Below are 19103 nucleotides of genomic sequence, written 5' to 3' on the forward strand. Positions count from 1 at the left end.
TAGGACATGTTACAAAACTATATTTTCTAGAATTGGCCGGTTATTTTTCACACACCGACGTTAACTAGGCAATTACCCATACTTCTAACATACGCTATTTGTAGAGGTTACGCGTCAATGGTAAGAGCACTGTGTATTGTGTATAGGAAAATGGACAGTAACTGCAGTATGACGTTTTCTGTCTTTGCTTGTCACGTGGTATGTTGAAGTAATGAAGTAATTGAAGTTGTGATTATATGTTCAAATTTTGAAGATGGCCCCAACAAGTCAGTTGGCCAAGCGGTAAACAGGGTACAGGCGCTGGTAATATGTCGATACTGTATACATGATAGCGGTGCAGCGTGGGTTCGAGCCCCACCTCTGCCGAACTAAATTTCCTTTTTTTAAATTTCATATTATGTTAGGGAAATGTGGCTGGGGAATTTATGTATGACGAAGAGTGGTGTGGGTCGATAGGTTCATCCCCTGCAATGGTGATCCCCAGCCCGACTTGGGTCTTCACTCTTCATTCTAGCTTGTGCGAAGATTTTGTTTTTATAGGCCTATTTGTTTAAAACAGCATCACACTCACTCCCACAGCCCACACCCCCCCCCACACACACACAACGCATGCGCATCACAGTATAGACATATGATATCCCTATTATCATTGATTAAATATTTTGAGCTCAAAATGTAGAAATATACACTTTGAGCTCATCTTATAATAATAGCTATAACAGGGCAGGTCACTTTATTATTACTTGATTCATGTCGTATTTTATTCATAGGCTACATGTCGTATGTATACGGACGTTGAAACTTTAAAAAGTAACAGTCCCCAACGAATTTAGATATGAGCTCTTTGATGTCCACTCCCCAATCAGGGAATTCCCTTTTAACAAAGGAGCACCTGCGTAGTACAAGGTACTGCAGCAAGGTTGCACTCGTTCTACTTGATGTGGCTTCATGTATTTATCATGCAGCCTATTATAAATATATCTATTTCATTCAAATACAGGTATGTATTTAATATAAAAACAACATTTGAGGCTTTAGGTATTTTAGTCTCAGCTCAAACCAAAGTAAGAAAGTTTGAATTCTTATGTACCGTAAACGTTCGCCTAATGGCGCACATGGCTCCTTTGCCTTGGGGTAAATTTCATGTACAAAGAGAGAGCTACCTCCTCTAAAAATCACAACAAGAATTAAGGGTGTGTGCATGCCCTTATTTGCTGGTGGGAATTTTGTGGGAGGGCGCTTTAAGTTTGTGTCTAAAATACCAGTTATATCAAAGGGGCCCATAGCGCCATTAGGCGAACGTTCTACGGACTTCCATTGACAATACAACAATATTCGTGTTTTAAAGTAGGGTAAAAAGATCTAGGCCTCAAGAAAGAAAGAACAGGAATAAATAAAGAATAATTAAGGACATAAAGAAAGAATTTTGCCCTAATGAATTTTTAGAAAGAGCTGAAGCAAGAAACTGAGTTTCACAATACAATCCTTTTATAGGTCGAAATGTGTGCTGCCGACAGAGTATGCGTCCCTTTGTGTGGTTCAGTTCATGGACCTAAAGACCCGGTTTAACAAGAATGTTAAAATTATGTTACGCCAATCAAACATTTTTAGGCCTAATATACATTATATTATCATTGATTAAATATTTTGAGCTCAAAATGTAGAAATATACACTTTGAGCTCATCTTATAATAATAGCTATACTTTATTATTACTTGATTCATGCCGTATTTTATTCATAGGCTACATGTCGTATGTATACGGACGTTGAAACTTTAAAAAGTAACAGTCCCCAACGAATTTAGATATGAGCTCTTTGATGTCCACTCCCCAATCAGGGAATTCCCTTTTAACAAAGGAGCACCTGCGTAGTACAAGGTACTGCAGCAAGGTTGCACTCGTTCTACTTGATGTGGCTTCATGTATTTATCATGCAGCCTATTATAAATATATCTATTTCATTCAAATACAGGTATGTATTTAATATAAAAACAACATTTGAGGCTTTAGGTATTTTAGTCTCAGCTCAAACCAAAGTAAGAAAGTTTGAATTCTTATGTACCGTAAACGTTCGCCTAATGGCGCACATGGCTCCTTTGCCTTGGGGTAAATTTCATGTACAAAGAGAGAGCTACCTCCTCTAAAAATCACAACAAGAATTAAGGGTGTGTGCATGCCCTTATTTGCTGGTGGGAATTTTGTGGGAGGGCGCTTTAAGTTTGTGTCTAAAATACCAGTTATATCAAAGGGGCCCATAGCGCCATTAGGCGAACGTTCTACGGACTTCCATTGACAATACAACAATATTCGTGTTGTAAAGTAGGGTAAAAAGATCTAGGCCTCAAGAAAGAAAGAACAGGAATAAATAAAGAATAATTAAGGACATAAATAAAGAATTTTGCCCTAATGAATTTTTAGAAAGAGCTGAAGCAAGAAACTGAGTTTCACGATACAATCCTTTTATAGTTCGAAATGTGTGCTGCCGACAGAGTATGCGTCCCTTTGTGTGGTTCAGTTCATGGACCTAAAGACCCGGTTTAACAAGAATGTTAAAATTATGTTACGCCAATCAAACATTTTTAGGCCTAATATACATTATATTATCATTGATTAAATATTTTGAGCTCAAAATGTAGAAATATACACTTTGAGCTCATCTTATAATAATAGCTATACTTTATTATTACTTGATTCATGTCGTATTTTATTCATAGGCTACATGTCGTATGTATACGGACGTTGAAACTTTAAAAAGTAACAGTCCCCAACGAATTTAGATATGAGCTCTTTGATGTCCACTCCCCAATCAGGGAATTCCCTTTTAACAAAGGAGCGCCTGCGTAGTACAAGGTACTGCAGCAAGGTTGCACTCGTTCTACTTGATGTGGCTTCGTGTATTTATCATGCAGCCTATTATAAATATATCTATTTCATTCAAATACAGGTATGTATTTAATATAAAAACAACATTTGAGGCTTTAGGTATTTTAGTCTCAGCTCAAACCAAAGTAAAAAGTTTGAATTCTTATGTACCGTAAACGTTCGCCTAATGGCGCACATGGCTCCTTTGCCTTGGGGTAAATTTCATGTACAAAGAGAGAGCTACCTCCTCTAAAAATCACAACAAGAATAAAGGGTGTGTGCTTGCCCTTATTTGCTGGTGGGAATTTTGTGGGCGGGCGCTTTAAGTTTGTGTCTAAAATACCAGTTATATCAAAGGGGCCCATAGCGCCATTAGGCGAACGTTCTACGGACTTCCATTGACAATACAACAATATTCGTGTTGTAAAGTAGGGTAAAAGATCTAGGCCTCAAGAAAGAAAGAACAGGAATAAATAAAGAATAATTAAGGACATAAAGAAAGAATTTTGCCCTAATGAATTTTTAGAAAGAGCTGAAGCAAGAAACTGAGTTTCACGATACAATCCTTTTATAGTTCGAAATGTGTGCTGCCGACAGAGTATGCGTCCCTTTGTGTGGTTCAGTTCATGGACCTAAAGACCCGGTTTAACAAGAATGTTAAAATTATGTTACGCCAATCAAACATTTTTAGGCCTAATATAGAAACTAGTAGGCCTACATACCACATATTGTTATTGAAAACCTGTAAGGAGAACAGCAACCCTTCACAAAAGAGAAGCTTAATTTTAGTGGTTACCTAGGATACCAACACCAGTGGCGTGCGCAAAGGGGACAGGGGGATGTGCCCCCCTTTTGTCAAAAAGATCGGGGAAATAATGCACCCAATCGGGGGAAACTGGGGAATTAGTTATTAAATTTTAAAACAGTCAGAGAATCGAGACCCCTGAACCAGACTTTGAAAACCTGCGTACGTTACTGCCAGGCCCGTACGCAGGATTTTTTTTTTGGGGGTGCTGATTTTGAAAAAGTGGACTTTTTTCCAAAGGGGGGGCGATTTTGTGAAATGTGGACTTTTCCCCCCAAATTTGGACCTTTTTTTGACCAAAAAACCATAAAAAACCTGATTTTTTTGCTCGCTATGCTCGCAAATGCTTCAATTTTGGGACTTTTTGTATACTTTTGCAAATTTGGGGAGGTGCAGTCGCACCCCCCGCACCCCCCCCTGCGTACGGGCCTGGTTACTGCCAAACACACGCCTTGGTGGTGGGCCTATATTAGGCCTATACATGTAAAACATCATAGATGACTTGGAATAAATGCAGATAAAGCAAATATAATGTAACCTTTACAACAATAAACACCTATACACGCCTAAAATAACTCTAAAAACCCTAACATGGAATTCAAGACTTTTTGGTAGTCAATTGAAAAATTCCAACTTATTTGTGTAATTTTAGATACCCTCTATAGAGGGCGATGGAATTCCAGATTTTTTTTGGTAAGTTAATTGAAAATTCCAACTTTTTTTTGATATTTTTAAAAACCCTCTATACCCCTCCATGGAATTCCAGACTTTTTTGCTAGTCAATTGAAAAATTCCAACATTTTATTTGGGTATCTTTAGAAACCCTCTATAGAGGGCAATGGAATTACAGATTTTTTTTGGTAAGTCAATTGAAAATTCCAACTTTTTTTTGACAATTTTTAAAAACCCTCTATACCCTCCATGGATTTCCAGATTTTACATGCACTAAACAGGGCCGGAAATCCAGGTTTCTTCCTCAAGTATGCTTTGGAATTCCAGACATTTTAGAAAAAAACCATTTTGCCCTCTATAGGGGGGGTGCATGTTTTATCTGGAATAGCCCATTGCAGCACCATTTGGCGACAATAATTTTATTGTACAAATTGTTAGCATATTAATAAAGCGGACTACATATTGGCACTTTTTAGGCAAAAATGGCCAAATATGAGGTTAAGTTGGTCAGAAAACCACATACAGGCATGAATATTTGGGGGGGTGATTGTATATGCACCATCCCTGTCAAAATATTGGGGGTTTATACCCCCCCCCCCTCATCTCCGCCTATGCCCTTACTCCTATGATGCTATGCCATTGCCTAAAAATACTGAAGAATCTTCTGGTGTGTGTGATGTTTTTGATAAACAAACAGCTTAGAAATACCTCAGACAAATTCCATCTAAATTTTCCAAGGTAACTGCTCAACTTTCATGGGATGAAATTGGGGTTAGTCTTCAAAGCGTATTTAGTTTGTAGTGGTAGGAAATGCTTGTACACTTTAACCATGTTAATACGTTTGAATTTGAGAAAGAAAAATCAACATAAGTTTGCACAGGGGGGGGGGGCAATTTCTGGCAGGGCAAAAGCATGCACATATTTTGGGAGGGGGGGGCTTTGGGGGCGCCAGCCCCCCGGGGTAAAAGCAGGGGGCAGCCAAAACGAAGGGGCGGCGGTAGAAGAAGGGGCGGCAAAAAGAGGGGCGGCTGAAGAAGAAGGGACGGCAAAATGAATTAGTAAAGAACGAAGGGCGGAATAAATTTGAAAAAGCATTTTTAGTGGTGGGTCTTTGGGAGCTGATGGCGTACCGATAAAAGGGGTCTTTTGGAGCTGCAAACAATAAAATGGGGACTTTTGGAGCTGCGGTGAACAGTCCAAATCAAGGGTCTTTCTTGACTTTCTGGTTGAAAATCGCCTGAAAAAACCTTTCAGAGCTGAAATTATTAAAATCAAGGGTCGTTTGGAGCTCTATTTTGGTCAAATATAGGGGGTCTGTTGGAGCTGCGAAATCCAAAAAGGGGGGTCTTTTCGTGGGAGCATACCCATTTGGTCATTTGTGTTGAGTGCCCCCCCCCCGGTCGTGGTCGTGAGCCACATTTGCCATTGGGTAGGGCCTATAGGCTATGACTTTAAAAAGGTAATTGGATACCGTAATGGGTGTTAGATGGTTTCATTTTCCTAATTGTGCATGTTCTCCCCTGCCACGAACTTCCTGAGACACCATGGGGGGGGCACTTGAATATAGCTGTAGGGCTGACACTTTCACAGTAAGGGCATTTGGTGAGAGCAAAATGTAATGGGGTCCTTGGGTAAGAGCATCATTTTTGCCATTTGGTGACTGACCCCGAGAGCGAAATGTAAAAAATGGGGTCATTGGGTGAGAACATGACTTTTTTCTTAAATGGAAACTTGGGTGAGAGCCGAAACACTGAATTTTTAGTTCTAAATGGGCTTCAAATTTCTTTGATTTTTTTTCAAAACAAGTACAGTGATGAGAGCTAATGATGAAAGTTGCTGTTCAAATTCTGTTCTTTGGGTGCTCAAATGGAAAATTCGGGTGATAGAGCATGTGAAACAAATATGGGGTCTCTGGGTGACAGCGACGCTGAAAAGGGGGGTCTTATCAGCCCTAGATACGGGGGCCAACGCGTCAACTTCAAAGTGGGAGTGCCCCCTCCCCCCGACCAAAACGTCAATTAGAGTAGCAAATAGGCCCATTGGACAGCAATATCCGGATCTGTGCGGTATCTGTGTTTGAGTAACCCCCGGAGTAACCACCAAATAATTCTCCTGAATCTCTTGAAAGAAAAATTGTCCCCTTCCCCCTCGCGGGGACACAAACTTGTTATGGCCCCAATGGCTTGCTATACTCGCGATCACGCAACCTTTCAACTTTGACCTGATACCAAACTTGTGCAGCAGATGCAGAATGGCGACCACTTTTGCTCCAGTTTTAAACACGTCTCCGATAGCATTTCCTTGTAGCTATGATCCTACGTTTAAGGGTAAGTTTTAGTACTCGTACCAACGATGTATTGATGTGCAATTCATATTTCACAGGAGTTTCAGTTCGTGTCGAGCGTGTACTATTTTAGGTTTAGCTTAAGCTTACCTATCATGGCATGCCTATTGTAGTCCTGCCAGCAAGACTTCAGTCTTTATCATAAACATAATGACATCAACGGACCTGAAGTCTTGCAGCGGTACATAGGGATGCACTGTACGTTTAAGAAATCCAAACTTCAAGCATCAAGAAATATACCTTGTATTTGTCAGTTTTACCTCAGAGATGCTGTGGACCCTCTCTACACAGTGTAGAAACATCACAAGTAGAATGCTGCTCAATATGATAAATCCAAATCATGAAAATCAAGACATTTTTCAGAGCAATATTTTGACCATTACTCCCATGAAGATTGCAGGTTTTGCCAACTCAGGAAATTTTGAATTCACCCAAAAGATAAGATCAATGTAGATCAATCACCTCAACTTTGTGAGTATAGACTAGTACAGTTGGATTAAAATCATCCAGGCACGCCCAAACCCTGGTACAATGGGATTAAAATCATCAGTGCATGCCCAAACTGTCCTTGAGAGAGTTCCTCAGCTACATCCTTAGAGCCCAAAAGGAGCCCACATATTGTGATGTTTCTTATTTGTGCAATAGATAGCAGTAGAGTGAACTGTAACTCTAGGTACGACGAGTTACAGTTACTGGAACTAATGCCTATTGAGGCTAATTCATGTATTACAATTAATAATTATACCTGGTCTCATGTACCCATACCTAGTGTATGGGTACATGGTATAACCAGGCATTCAAACAGGCACGGAGAGAGCTGTCAAAGAGTGTATATTTCAAAACATGATAACTGCACCAGTTATAAAATTCACACAAACCCATCATTTTCAAAATACACTGAAACCCTGTAATCCATTTTTGAAAAATATGATCCCTAATGTTTACTTACTTTTGTCCAGCAAAAACCCATTTCCAGTACTAGTAAGTCAAATTCTGTAATTGTACATGTCTCCATGTTTACATTTTGTGGACTAAAAAAAAAAAATACCTGTTTCCAAATATTCCACCCAAAGTGTTATAGTGCCAGACACATGTGTTGGGGCAAATAATATTAGAAGTCATGAAGTATGCTCTTTTGACCACACACAGCTGTACATAATATACTAAAATGCAGTAAACCTTTGACGAGCGCGTATTGTAAGGATACATCGCGTATTTAGGGGCTGTGCAATAATTATGAGCCCTGGGGGAGGGTAAAACTGGGGGGGCAAGAAATTTTTGGCGAGCCAAAGGGGGGGCAAGCAATTTTGGCAAGCTGAGAGGGGGGGCAAGTGATTTTTGGCACACATTCATGGGGCCTTTTTAATAAAACGCTCTAAAAAGGCTTAGGAAAACATAGCACGGAAACGCTTAAATATGCAAATTTTCCTGCTCGCTTGCGCTTTCATAACAGGTATATAGACCATTTAAGGTTTGTAAATTGGGATCCCAAAAATTTGGCATGTGCAAGGAGGGACAAAGCATTTTTGGCAAAGGGCATGCGATTTTTGGCGGGCCGAGAGGGGGGGACAAGCGATTGTTGGCGAGCCGTTTGAAATTTTACCCCGGGGCTCATAATTATTGCACAGCCCCTTACTGCGTTGCACACACTTGTCTCTGATTGGCTGCTGAGGCGATCTGTTGTTGCCGAGTGGAAATTTATGAATGAACTGTGCGCCGTACGCGTTGTTAGCACCGAATTTGCAACATCACGGTAGTCGCGCTCGTCAAAGGTTTGCTGCATTTCAGTATAGATTAAGCTATTCTTTAATCCACCATAATGTGGTGGATTTTAGGCATGAGTGGCAACTCTTTCTCATGCCAAGGTTAAATTGATGACATGTCTTGACCTAATTGGCCAATTTACCAAACATATCATAACAAGATAGACTTTAACCAAGCCTGAATGTGCTCCAATCTGTAACCATGCTGTATACACATGCCTGTAACAGCTTCTATAAGCAGAGATGAGGTTACATGCTATGTGTAAAGGGCTACATGCTGGAGATAGCACATTCTAATGGTGGGAATTTTGATCACAAGAATTTATGTGGTGGAATAAACACATTTAAACACAGTTTTGGCAACAAATTTCAACCAAATTGATATTTTAAGTGGACTATAATGCAGTAGGACTTTAAATAATCAAGTTTGGCCACAGAAGACATTGGTGAGTAAGTCATTTGTTGTGAAAAAAACCAGCTGTACATTGAAAGTATGCTTTCCTAGTTTGTATGTGGATTGTAAGTATGTACCATTTTCTGCGTATATTCATGTATTATTCACTGAATCAGTCTTGTCAGATCTATATCTAAGCCATGATATTATTTATATAACATTTCCATAAGAAATAGAATTGTATTTTTATGGTATTCACTCGGTCGGACATCCTAGTCTTGCCAGCAAGACTTCAGTCTTTATCATTAAACATGATATTGATAATTAGAGGTTAATAACTGCGCATCGGTTATTTGGAGGGCATTGTGAAAAATCTAAACATTTTGCCTTTGGAACCGAGGAATATCCCGAGGGGCGTAGGATATTCCGAGGTCCAATTAAAGCAAAATGTTTAGATTTTTCACAATGCCCGACATATTACCGATGCAAAGTTATTAACCTCATTCATAACCGTCACTTTGATCTCTTAACTTTACAAAATAACACAAAATGTTCCTCAAATGTTTATAAAAATAAACTATTTTTACATCTTCCCTTTCCCAAAATCGATCAGGCTAAAACAAGACGACCAATAACAAAAGTGCGTATCAGAATCTGTACAAATATGGTAGCGCCCAATCCAAATACGGCAGCCAGCGCGCGCAGTTTGTTGGACGCTTTGTCACGGGCGCACGCAGAAGTCAATTGTGTGCGACATTGGAACAATTACGCATTTTGCGGTCAATTGTGAGATATTAATGACCTCGATTTGCGTTCGCGTTTTCGCAAATAATAAGATATGATTGGATCGCACGCATCGCGTTTATTAATGAGGTTATGAATGACATCTACGGACCTGAAGGCTGAAGTCTTGCAGCGGTACATAGGGATGCACTGACGTTTAAGAAATCCAAACTTCAAGCATCAAGAAATATACCTTGCATTTGTCAGTTTTACCTAAGAGATGTTGTATACCCTCTCTACACAGTGCAGAAACATCACAAGATAAGGAGAATGCTGCTCAATATGATAAATCCAAATCATGAAAATAAAGCAATTTTGCAGAGCAATATTTTGACCACTTTTGCACTAAGTAAATTACTCCATGAAGATGGCAGGTTTTGCCAACTCGGGGAATGTTGAATCCACCCAAAAGATGAGATCAATGTAGATCAATTATCTCAACTTTGGTATGTTAGTATAGTACAATGGGATTAAAATCATCCATGTACGCCCAAACTCTGGTACAATGGGATTAAAATCATCCATGCAGGCCAAAACTGTCCTTGAGAGAGTTCCTCGGCTACATCCTTGGAGCCCAAAATGAGCCCACATATTGTGATGTTTCTTTGTGGAATAGATATTAATAGAGTGCGCTGTAACCATACAGGCTATGGTTACAGTTACTGGAACTATCGGACATCCTGGAACATTGTCCCCTTCGTCCCCTTTGCACAAGCGCGCGCATAGCAACCAGCTTGAGAAAGGGGAACTGCACATGCGCACACTGGTTTTACAAGGCTATTTCCCCTTTGTGACGTCAGCCCGACCAAGAGAATAGAATGTTAGTTTTCACTGTCAGATATGTCCTCTTTTAATTTGGTCCCAAACAGCATGAACAGACAAGCTAGGCAATACAAAACAAAACTTTTTGTCAAACAAAGAAAATCGCTAAATTATTCCAGCAATGCATGAGTGCATATGTCGCCAATGCGAGCCATTCATTTGAACATGAGTCTTGTCATCTCTTTTACAGTTGTAGTAACTACAAATTTCGAACGTTTGAGCCTTTGAGGACTTGTTCTCAAGTTGTAGCAGGTACCGTACGGTTCCCAGCTGGGAAGGTTTCCAGGGCAAATCCACTGGCGCTGGCCCAGATAAAGTACTTCACTCAGTGTTTCTAATATTGTAACATCATAAATTCATAAATTCACAATTATGCCAAATTCCTGACTGGGCCACCTGCCACCCAGATGGAAAATATTCTGGCCCGACGAGAATAACTACTGGCCAGGGCCAGCGGGCCATTGGCTAAATCGACCCCTGGTTCACGCATGAACCATTTATGGGCAGGTTCCCTTGTCCCCGAAAGACCAGTTGTCGAATGTCTTTTTAGGCCAACTTGTGAAATCTGACAATGTTCAAACAAAAGTTATCTTACAGGAATTTTTACAATGTGTTGTGTTCACTAGCCATGTCATAGTCAGGCAACCTCTTTGGGACTGTCATGGGAGCCGTCCAAATGAGTCTCTGTCCCATAATGAAGTGTGATGAAACTGAGAACTGAGTTTAGTTCCAGTAACTGAAACCTAGTTGAAAATAAAAGCCTGGTAAGTAAGAGGCACGCTTACTTCATCTTGTGACTCATTTGTATACTGACCTTGTACATTTCAGTTGAAGCCCTTACCCATGAACCATTATGGGCAGGTACCTTATCCACTGAAGATGTAGCTGTAGAACTGATGACATTGTGTGCTGAACTGGAACCACTCATTGTGGATCAGGTAAGTGTTTTACATTGTTCCTCATTAGGTTTTCTTGAGCATGATCCATTTCATTATAAATAGTCTTTTTTACAAAGTCCAGTTAAAAGTATGGTAGTATTGGTACAGCTAAAATAACAAATTTCTAGTAATTTATGACATGATCAAGGTGAATGAGGCAGATGTCGCCAATATTTTTTTTAGATATTGGCAAAAACTGTGTTCAAATTCTTTTGTTTTATATTATTTTCAGCCATTGATAAATGGCTTAGAACACAGTAACCACGGGTTTGCATCAAAATTTAGCATAATTTTGTAAACTGCCAGAAATTGATGTAAATACCTCTAATTTGAAAATTGCCAACATGTGACTCATTGCCCTTGATCATGTCACATTTGAAAATGCCATTTGCCATGCATGTATACTGATAAGAAGCCTCTTTGAAATGACTAAAAGTGCACAGGGTCAGCTACTGTACACATTTTGAAGAAAAAAAAGGAATTGAAAGAAAAGTTGGGAACCTTGGAACATGTAGCACTTCTTGTATTCCCCATTCATATTCATGTTGATGTTGTGGTTTATCTAAGTACCGTGAACACACAAATATTCTAAAATTTACTGTTCTAACAGGTGGAACAGCACTCAGGATCAGCCACAAGTCCTAGAGGCACCAGGAGAAGAGCTTTTAGCAACACATTTGAAACACATGGTAAGTTGAAGCTCTCAATGTGTCAAGAGTGCACACGTAATGTGTATTCGCCCTTGCGTTCACGTATGCGCTACTGTAAAAGCGCGGATTCATCACGGATTAACAACGGTTGACTCCTGTACAAAGGTACATAGGAAGAGTTGTTGAAATGAAAGTTATATCATTGACCACTCATTGTTGAGATTTAGTTCCCCCTCCCCACTATAATATCTTTAGCAAATTCAACATGGACTCATTAGGCTATTCCATTTAAAATCCACACTACCCCTGTGGAAGTTTTAGCTAAAGTCTTCCACAGAGGGAGTATAAGTTATGAATAGAATAGACAATTAGGTAACTTCCATTTGAAATACTCACTCCAGTTGTGGAAGATAATAGGTAAAGCCATAATATGGAGGGAGTATGGGTTTCAAAATAATTAACCCTGACTAATTACATTTGAAAAACATATTCCCCCTGTGGAAGATATTTAAAAAATCTTCAACAGGGGTAGTGTGGATTTCAACTGGAATAGCCCTGGCTGATTTCAACATCAATCCTTCCCTGCTATTAAGCATAACCTGTCGCTGATTTGCAAGTCTTTGAAAGTGTCACAAATGTGGCTCAGTCTCAGTGATTAAATTCTTCAAAGCAGTAGCGACGTATTGTCAGTTTTAAAAATTGACAAGGGCCCATAGAGTTTCAGACGAAAAGGTCAGAATAGCCCTTAAACTAACACTGAATATATTGCATATGATGCTGTAGTCGAATGTGAAAATATGTGTTTGTTGAAATTTGAATATGTTTCATGTTTTTGCCCACTGGGTGTCCAGCAGCTTATTTTAAAAGTAGAAGTTAGTTAAATAAGCATAATCTTTAATTATTCAACATAATTTCATAATGATTAGTGCTTTTTAATTTTATTTTATTCAGTAAATTATATTCTAGCAAATTAATTAAAGCCAAATGTTGGAACTCTGGGAGATAAGATAATTTGCAATTATAATTGTTATTTATTTTTATTCTTTTCAGCAAATTTGCTTGTGGATAAGATGACAAAATGCATAGCGAATCTAACACCCCCAGTTCCTAGTTTATTGGTGAGTAGTTAGAATCTTGTTTACCCCTATGGATTGAAGAATATACCATTGTGAAAACCAAAGCACCCATTTTAATGATTGTATTGTCTTTCACTGTTCTTATTCATGTAATAACCATGTTCAGTTTTCAGAACAACACACATCAGTATCACAGAATTAAAGGAATGCTGAAGAGCCATTATATGACAAGCATAATAAAAAAGCATCACAATGGAAGCATATATTTGTTGCTAATTAATGGCATTTTATGTGATTAGCTGTGCACTACCACACCCTTTATCAAAGGTCTTTTGCACTGTTGCTAATACACATATTGTGTAAATATGGATATGGGATTGGCTGATTGATATTTCATAACATGAAATGGCAATACGGCACCTCATTCACATATCACAGAATTAGCTATGTAGCATTGCACGATCCAGCTCTTTTCACATGAAAATAGTGCAGGAGAGCTGGCAAGTGTTAAAGGACCTTGATGAGAACTGTAGTTTGAGATTTGGTGCACAGTTTAAAGAACATGATACAATTACATTACATGCTGTTTTCACTTTAGTTGAATGGCTTTGAGGCTCGAACACCCACTTCCCCTGAAGTTCCATGCTGATATCTCAATCCACTTTGATGTGAGAGCCAAAAATGTGCATTGAATATCCCATCTGTCTGAAGAATTAAATAGGTAAACCTACTTGATACAAAACATCTTTCAGGGTCATTGAGAAAAAATATGGGTTTCCACTATACCAAAATCTCCATTTTGATGGTGAAAAAGCAGGCATGCAGCTGTGGATCGGAACATGTCCCTTTAATATTTGCATTATTAGTTGTTGTACAAATGTTACAAAATGATGGTAAAACAGCATGGAAAATATTGTGAATTAACAGAGTTTACACAATAAGACATAGTAATATTCTATCCTCACTGATGGTGTACTCTTATTTACATGTAGATGGTAGATACTATAAAAAATAAAAATTTGTTACTCTTTTTTCCAAAGGAATATCTTAATTTCACCGGACTCAACACATTATACCCAAGATCAACTAGCTATGTTAGTAATCCTTACAAACCTACCGCTTCACATGTGAAAAGCAAAAGCCCTATGGATGGTAAGTAGTCATGATTTCTTGGTCAAATTAGAGAATAAAGGTATTGTTTTCAGCTCTTATCATCTCGTATAACATGGGTGATATGCAATACCAGTATTTGAAGTTGGCAGAGTTGTTCTGTGCCAAAAATAATGGCATCTCATGTTTTTATGAGAAGATAGAGGTATATGATAAGTAAGTCCTAGATTTTGCCCACAAAATTTATCTGAACTTCAAGTTGATTTTAATCAAAAATTCTGTTTTGACTGCAGTATTGTGTTTGGTTCCAGCTGCATGTAATAATCATCACTTTGAAAAGAGTTTTGAACAATTTCAATACTGGACTTCAATCTGGACTTCAAAAGATACAGCTAGTTAAGTGATAAAATTCAGTTAGACCTTTGGAAAATTTGTTTTGAGATCAAATGAAACTTGTATATTAAGGGACTATCTTTTGGAATTTGCAGGAGAGCATTAAATAGCACTTCTGGAGCCTTCAAAGAAATTTGTTTAGACTGTTTACAATAGAGTCTAAGGAGAGACTGGTCAACTGTAAGGAAAGCTAAAAATCACTCTCCTGTATCAGATTTAAGGAGAGCAGTAGAGAGTAATTGCTCTTGCTCCCCTCAAAAGGCAGTCCCTGATATGCTTGTTTATGATTTGAAATTTCTTGGTACTCAAAACATTAGTAGGATTTGATCTGTCCCTAAAGAAGTCCTTTTCAGAGGGCTGAGTTTTCGGTACTCTATCTGTTGTCATCTTCATAACAACTAAATTTAACTTTTATGTTCTTTATTTTCAGGTTATTTTCAACATTTATCAACTTTGAATCAAGTTTCTATGATGTGTCAGCAATTAAGGCATGATGCCACTAACCTGTCTAATCACAAATACATTGCCCACCAAATTGCCTTACTTTATGTAAGTATAGGAAGCAACAATGTTTGTTGTGTGTATTTATCAAAGAGATTATTACACTTGAGTCCGACTTTACCATATTGGATTGTCATGGTTGGGAAGAAAAATATATTGTAGCTCCGGCTTTTGTAGGCAAAAGCCTGGAATCGGACTGACGATTTAGTTCTTTAGGCTTGAGCGTATAACAGGTTTGTCTCAGAAGACAGCGCACATATATAGCTTTTAAAATTTGCTTCTGCCTTGTGTAGGGCTTAGTACATGGTATTATTATCTGCAAAATACATTCCATACAGAACGCAGCAAGCATATAATCAATGCTTGGTCAGACACATGGCGAAATAACGCAGAGGTACAATACATGTACATGTACTATTTTGGGCTCCATGAGCGACACCCCAATATTGTGGAGTGTGCACACTGCAAGCATAATCTCTTTGGTCTGTATACATATTGGTCATTTTTTGATGTTGATGATCATTGACCAAAAAGGCATTGGTAATATAATACACCTCTTTAATCACTATTACCAAACCATAAGCCCCAGCAGGTCAGGGAACTTAAGTATTTTGTTAATTTGTATAAATTTATTGCAAGAATTATTTGATTCTCACAAATTAATTACTGACTAACTGCCATTGCAGACCTCAAAAACTTTACAAGAATCATTAATTAATGCAGCTGTGTATTATAGTGTACCTAAACTTTTTGGCACTATTTAAAAGTTACCAGCCCTGCAAGAATATTTCCCACACAATACACCAGTCTTATTGAGCAGGTTGAATTGCTACCCGTCTGTTGGGTATGTAATTTTGCAAAGCTACAATACTAGCCATTGGTTGCTGGGCAGGTGTTTAAGTGCATCCATGCTGATATACATATTTCTTATCCTTTCTGGATCCATATACTATGTGAAATATTATTTTGGGGGAGGTGCAAGGAGGTAGGGAACTACATAGTAGAATGTGAACAAGTTGGTAATTTGGGGGGTCTACAATGATTCTGACAAGTAACTGAACTTCAAATCTATGAATATTACTGTTCTAAAAATGGAACTAAGTAGCTTGTGGCTGTTTGAAGTAAAAGTTAAAAACAAAGAAAATATTTAATTTATCTCATGATATCCTGCGTGTATTACTTTCGTTTAGTATTAAAAAAAAGATAAGAGTAAGAGGTTTCTTTTTATTAAAAAAGGTTGATAAAAAGTAAAAACCCAACCTATCTACCCTAATTATTTTATTTACATTACGCCAGTCAAACAATTCTTGGGCCTAATCAAAATAGGGAAGCATCTCATTTCTGATAATTTGTCCTGGCCTATAGTTATATCAACCAGTTCATTTTAATTAATTTTTATGAATTCTTTTTTCTTTTAACAGCAATCACTTAATCAACTTGGCAACATTGCTGTAATCCAAGACCATAAAACCAACATAGAAACAACATTTAAAAAACTGAAAAATGCCCTGACACCGAAAGAAGGAGACGATACTATTCCACAACTACCACCAGAATATTCAAGATGGTAAGTGTCTTTGTTTATTTGAGAGGAATTCCATTTCCCAGCACACACAAAAAGGTTTAAAACTGTTATACCGTTTTCATTCCAATAAGCACCCAGGGCGCTTAACAATTCGGTAATTGTGTTATAAATACGTTTTGGTCTTGGTCAAAAAATTTTCTAACATTTAAATCTCGGGTTATACAAAGGTCATGGAAACATGTTTAAAATTTCTTTGTGAAAAAGTGAAAAACACTGCAATTCAAATTGTTAATTGAGCATTGTTTTGAAAAACTTTGTTTGTATGTCAATATTTAATAACATGATAAAATGTGTGCAGCAAGTTTTCAAAAATATTTTTGAATGTTATTGAAATGTTTTACTCTCTTTATATAACCCAAAATTTAAACATGTAAAACATTCTGTGTTTGTAAACTTGGCTAGTTTGGTCAGAAAGATTATATTGTTTACAAGATGCTGGTGGAGGTGGAACTATGGATATTGGTGGTTGCAGGGTGTCATTTACCAATACAGATTGACACACACCTCTAGACTGAAACCCCACTACCCCCACACCCCAACTTGTAAAACGTGTGAATCAGGGACATCTGTGTGTAGCCATCCTCCTGGGACTATCCAACCGTGACTATGCTATGTTGCTATGCATGTGTGGCTGTGTCCCCACTTAGCTGGAAAAAATTATGTGTGTGTGTGTATCCCCAGTTAGATAGTATGGAATCAGACATGTGTATTTCATCTGAGTCTTTACAATGCAATAGGGGATTTCCCCCCCCCCCCCCCCCATCCTCCCATATGTCCAACTAATACCTTTAGCACATGTTCAGTAAGGTTATATAACCCATTAGCATAGGTAAGAAATTCAGGGATATCCCCATTTTTTTTTATTATAAAAAATCTAGTCCTGTATTTTTCTGGAATCTGGAATGTAATGAAGGCTGTGGACAATGCGGTGTAAAAAAGTATGAGCTCAAAAAATTGTCATATTCTGTGTGCATACAGTTTGACAACAATAACCTCTTCATTGAGTGATCTGAAATGAGTGTGCATGTCAAGAAGTGTGTTTGGTGACAATGCCACCATCAGATATTATGATCAAATGGGCCTATTTTAGAAATGTTTGTATGAGAGAAGCAGTTTGATTAAATTATTCTGTACAGAAAGTCTCTGATTTTCACTTAAAGGAGGATTCCGTGATCCTAGCATCCTCTTTTTGTGACATTATTCGATAGATATCCACTAACAAAGATTTCAGTTCATGAGTTGATTCCGATTTGCGTGTACGAGTTATGCATGATTATGTGTATCACACTACTCCATAGACCACTGTTGTAATTTCGTTCTGGTATACTAGAACATAATTCAAAATTGGCGATATTTTTGCTAAATGAATTAATCGGCAAGAAATATTTTGTACATAAACATTATGTAGCCAGAGGATTCCAGTGGTATAAAAATTACAACTTTTTCTTTTACAGTCCTCAAAGTAAAATTTATAAATCTAAATTATATTTTATATAGCTGGGAGGAAAAGCCAAGAATCATTTGAAAGTTTTTACTTTTCGTATTAAAAATATACATTTCTTTCTCAAAAGACCTAAATTTTTTTTCTTTACAGTCACTGAACTTTTGCAACTACTGGGCTATGTTTTGGCTTGCCTTCAGTGGTACTAAGGGCCAGTATAGAAAGTTATATAAAGGAAGCACTGATTGATTACATCATGAAAGATAATGACAAGATGTGCATTTGAATGTGTACAAAAAGATAACAAAATGTAATCCAAGTTAAAGAAATATGAACTATAGAATAACTTGGTGCATATACACTGTATGATCTGTCTGTGACCTAATTTTGAGTGTTTACCCACTCACTAAGTGAGTTAGAAAATTCCTCAGTGGTCCTCATTAATGATGGTGCGCTAATTATATGAATATGGTACTTCATATAAACTAATGTTCCTGTACTTTGTACAACTTCAGGAAATATAGTACTTGAAATAATGACTGGATACACAGGCTTTACTTCTAAACTCAACCCAGAAAGTATCGAAACGATTATAGATGGTCAGATATATCGGGAACTGAAATATATAGCAAAAACCTATTTAATGTATATAAAGCGCAGCTTTCTCCTGTGCATTTTGATGCCTCTTTTGTTGCTCTACGATATCATTTGGTCGAGTTATGGGCGCTTGAGTTGCAAGGAAGATAAATTTCCCTCCAACTTAGCTGAATTTCCCACCATTTCTTATGTATTTCTTTATCCAGAAAAGCAAAATTTCCCTACTGTTTTTGCAATGTCCGAGGTCCTGTGCTTCCGTCCATCCGTCTGGATCTCGGGCATGGATGGTCGGATTGACTTCAGATTTTGGGGATAGGTGGGTCTGGGTCTGGGTCATGGTAAAAAACTCTGGCTACTTTTTTCTGGT

At 38.0% G+C, this 19103-nt stretch overlaps 1 protein-coding gene across 2 annotated transcripts in view; it reads left to right on the forward strand.

Annotated features, from left to right (window-relative positions):
• Positions 1 to 6545: 6545 nt before the first annotated feature.
• The window catches only part of LOC140155166 (uncharacterized), a 40422-nt gene continuing 27864 nt past the window's right edge, over positions 6546 to 19103 (forward strand). For both annotated transcript variants that reach the window (XR_011859350.1, XM_072177897.1), the window contains exons 1-7: positions 6546 to 6666; positions 11274 to 11383; positions 11994 to 12072; positions 13084 to 13151; positions 14150 to 14261; positions 15043 to 15161; positions 16535 to 16680. Coding sequence is in view for 1 of the 2 variants with exons in the window: in XM_072177897.1 (XP_072033998.1) it covers positions 6591 to 6666; positions 11274 to 11383; positions 11994 to 12072; positions 13084 to 13151; positions 14150 to 14261; positions 15043 to 15161; positions 16535 to 16680 (710 nt within the window). In the remaining variant the exon portion in view is untranslated. The remainder of the gene's footprint in view (positions 6667 to 11273; positions 11384 to 11993; positions 12073 to 13083; positions 13152 to 14149; positions 14262 to 15042; positions 15162 to 16534; positions 16681 to 19103) is intronic.

This window comes from Amphiura filiformis, chromosome 6 (assembly GCF_039555335.1).
Source record: "Amphiura filiformis chromosome 6, Afil_fr2py, whole genome shotgun sequence".
Lineage (NCBI taxonomy): Eukaryota > Metazoa > Echinodermata > Ophiuroidea > Amphilepidida > Amphiuridae > Amphiura > Amphiura filiformis.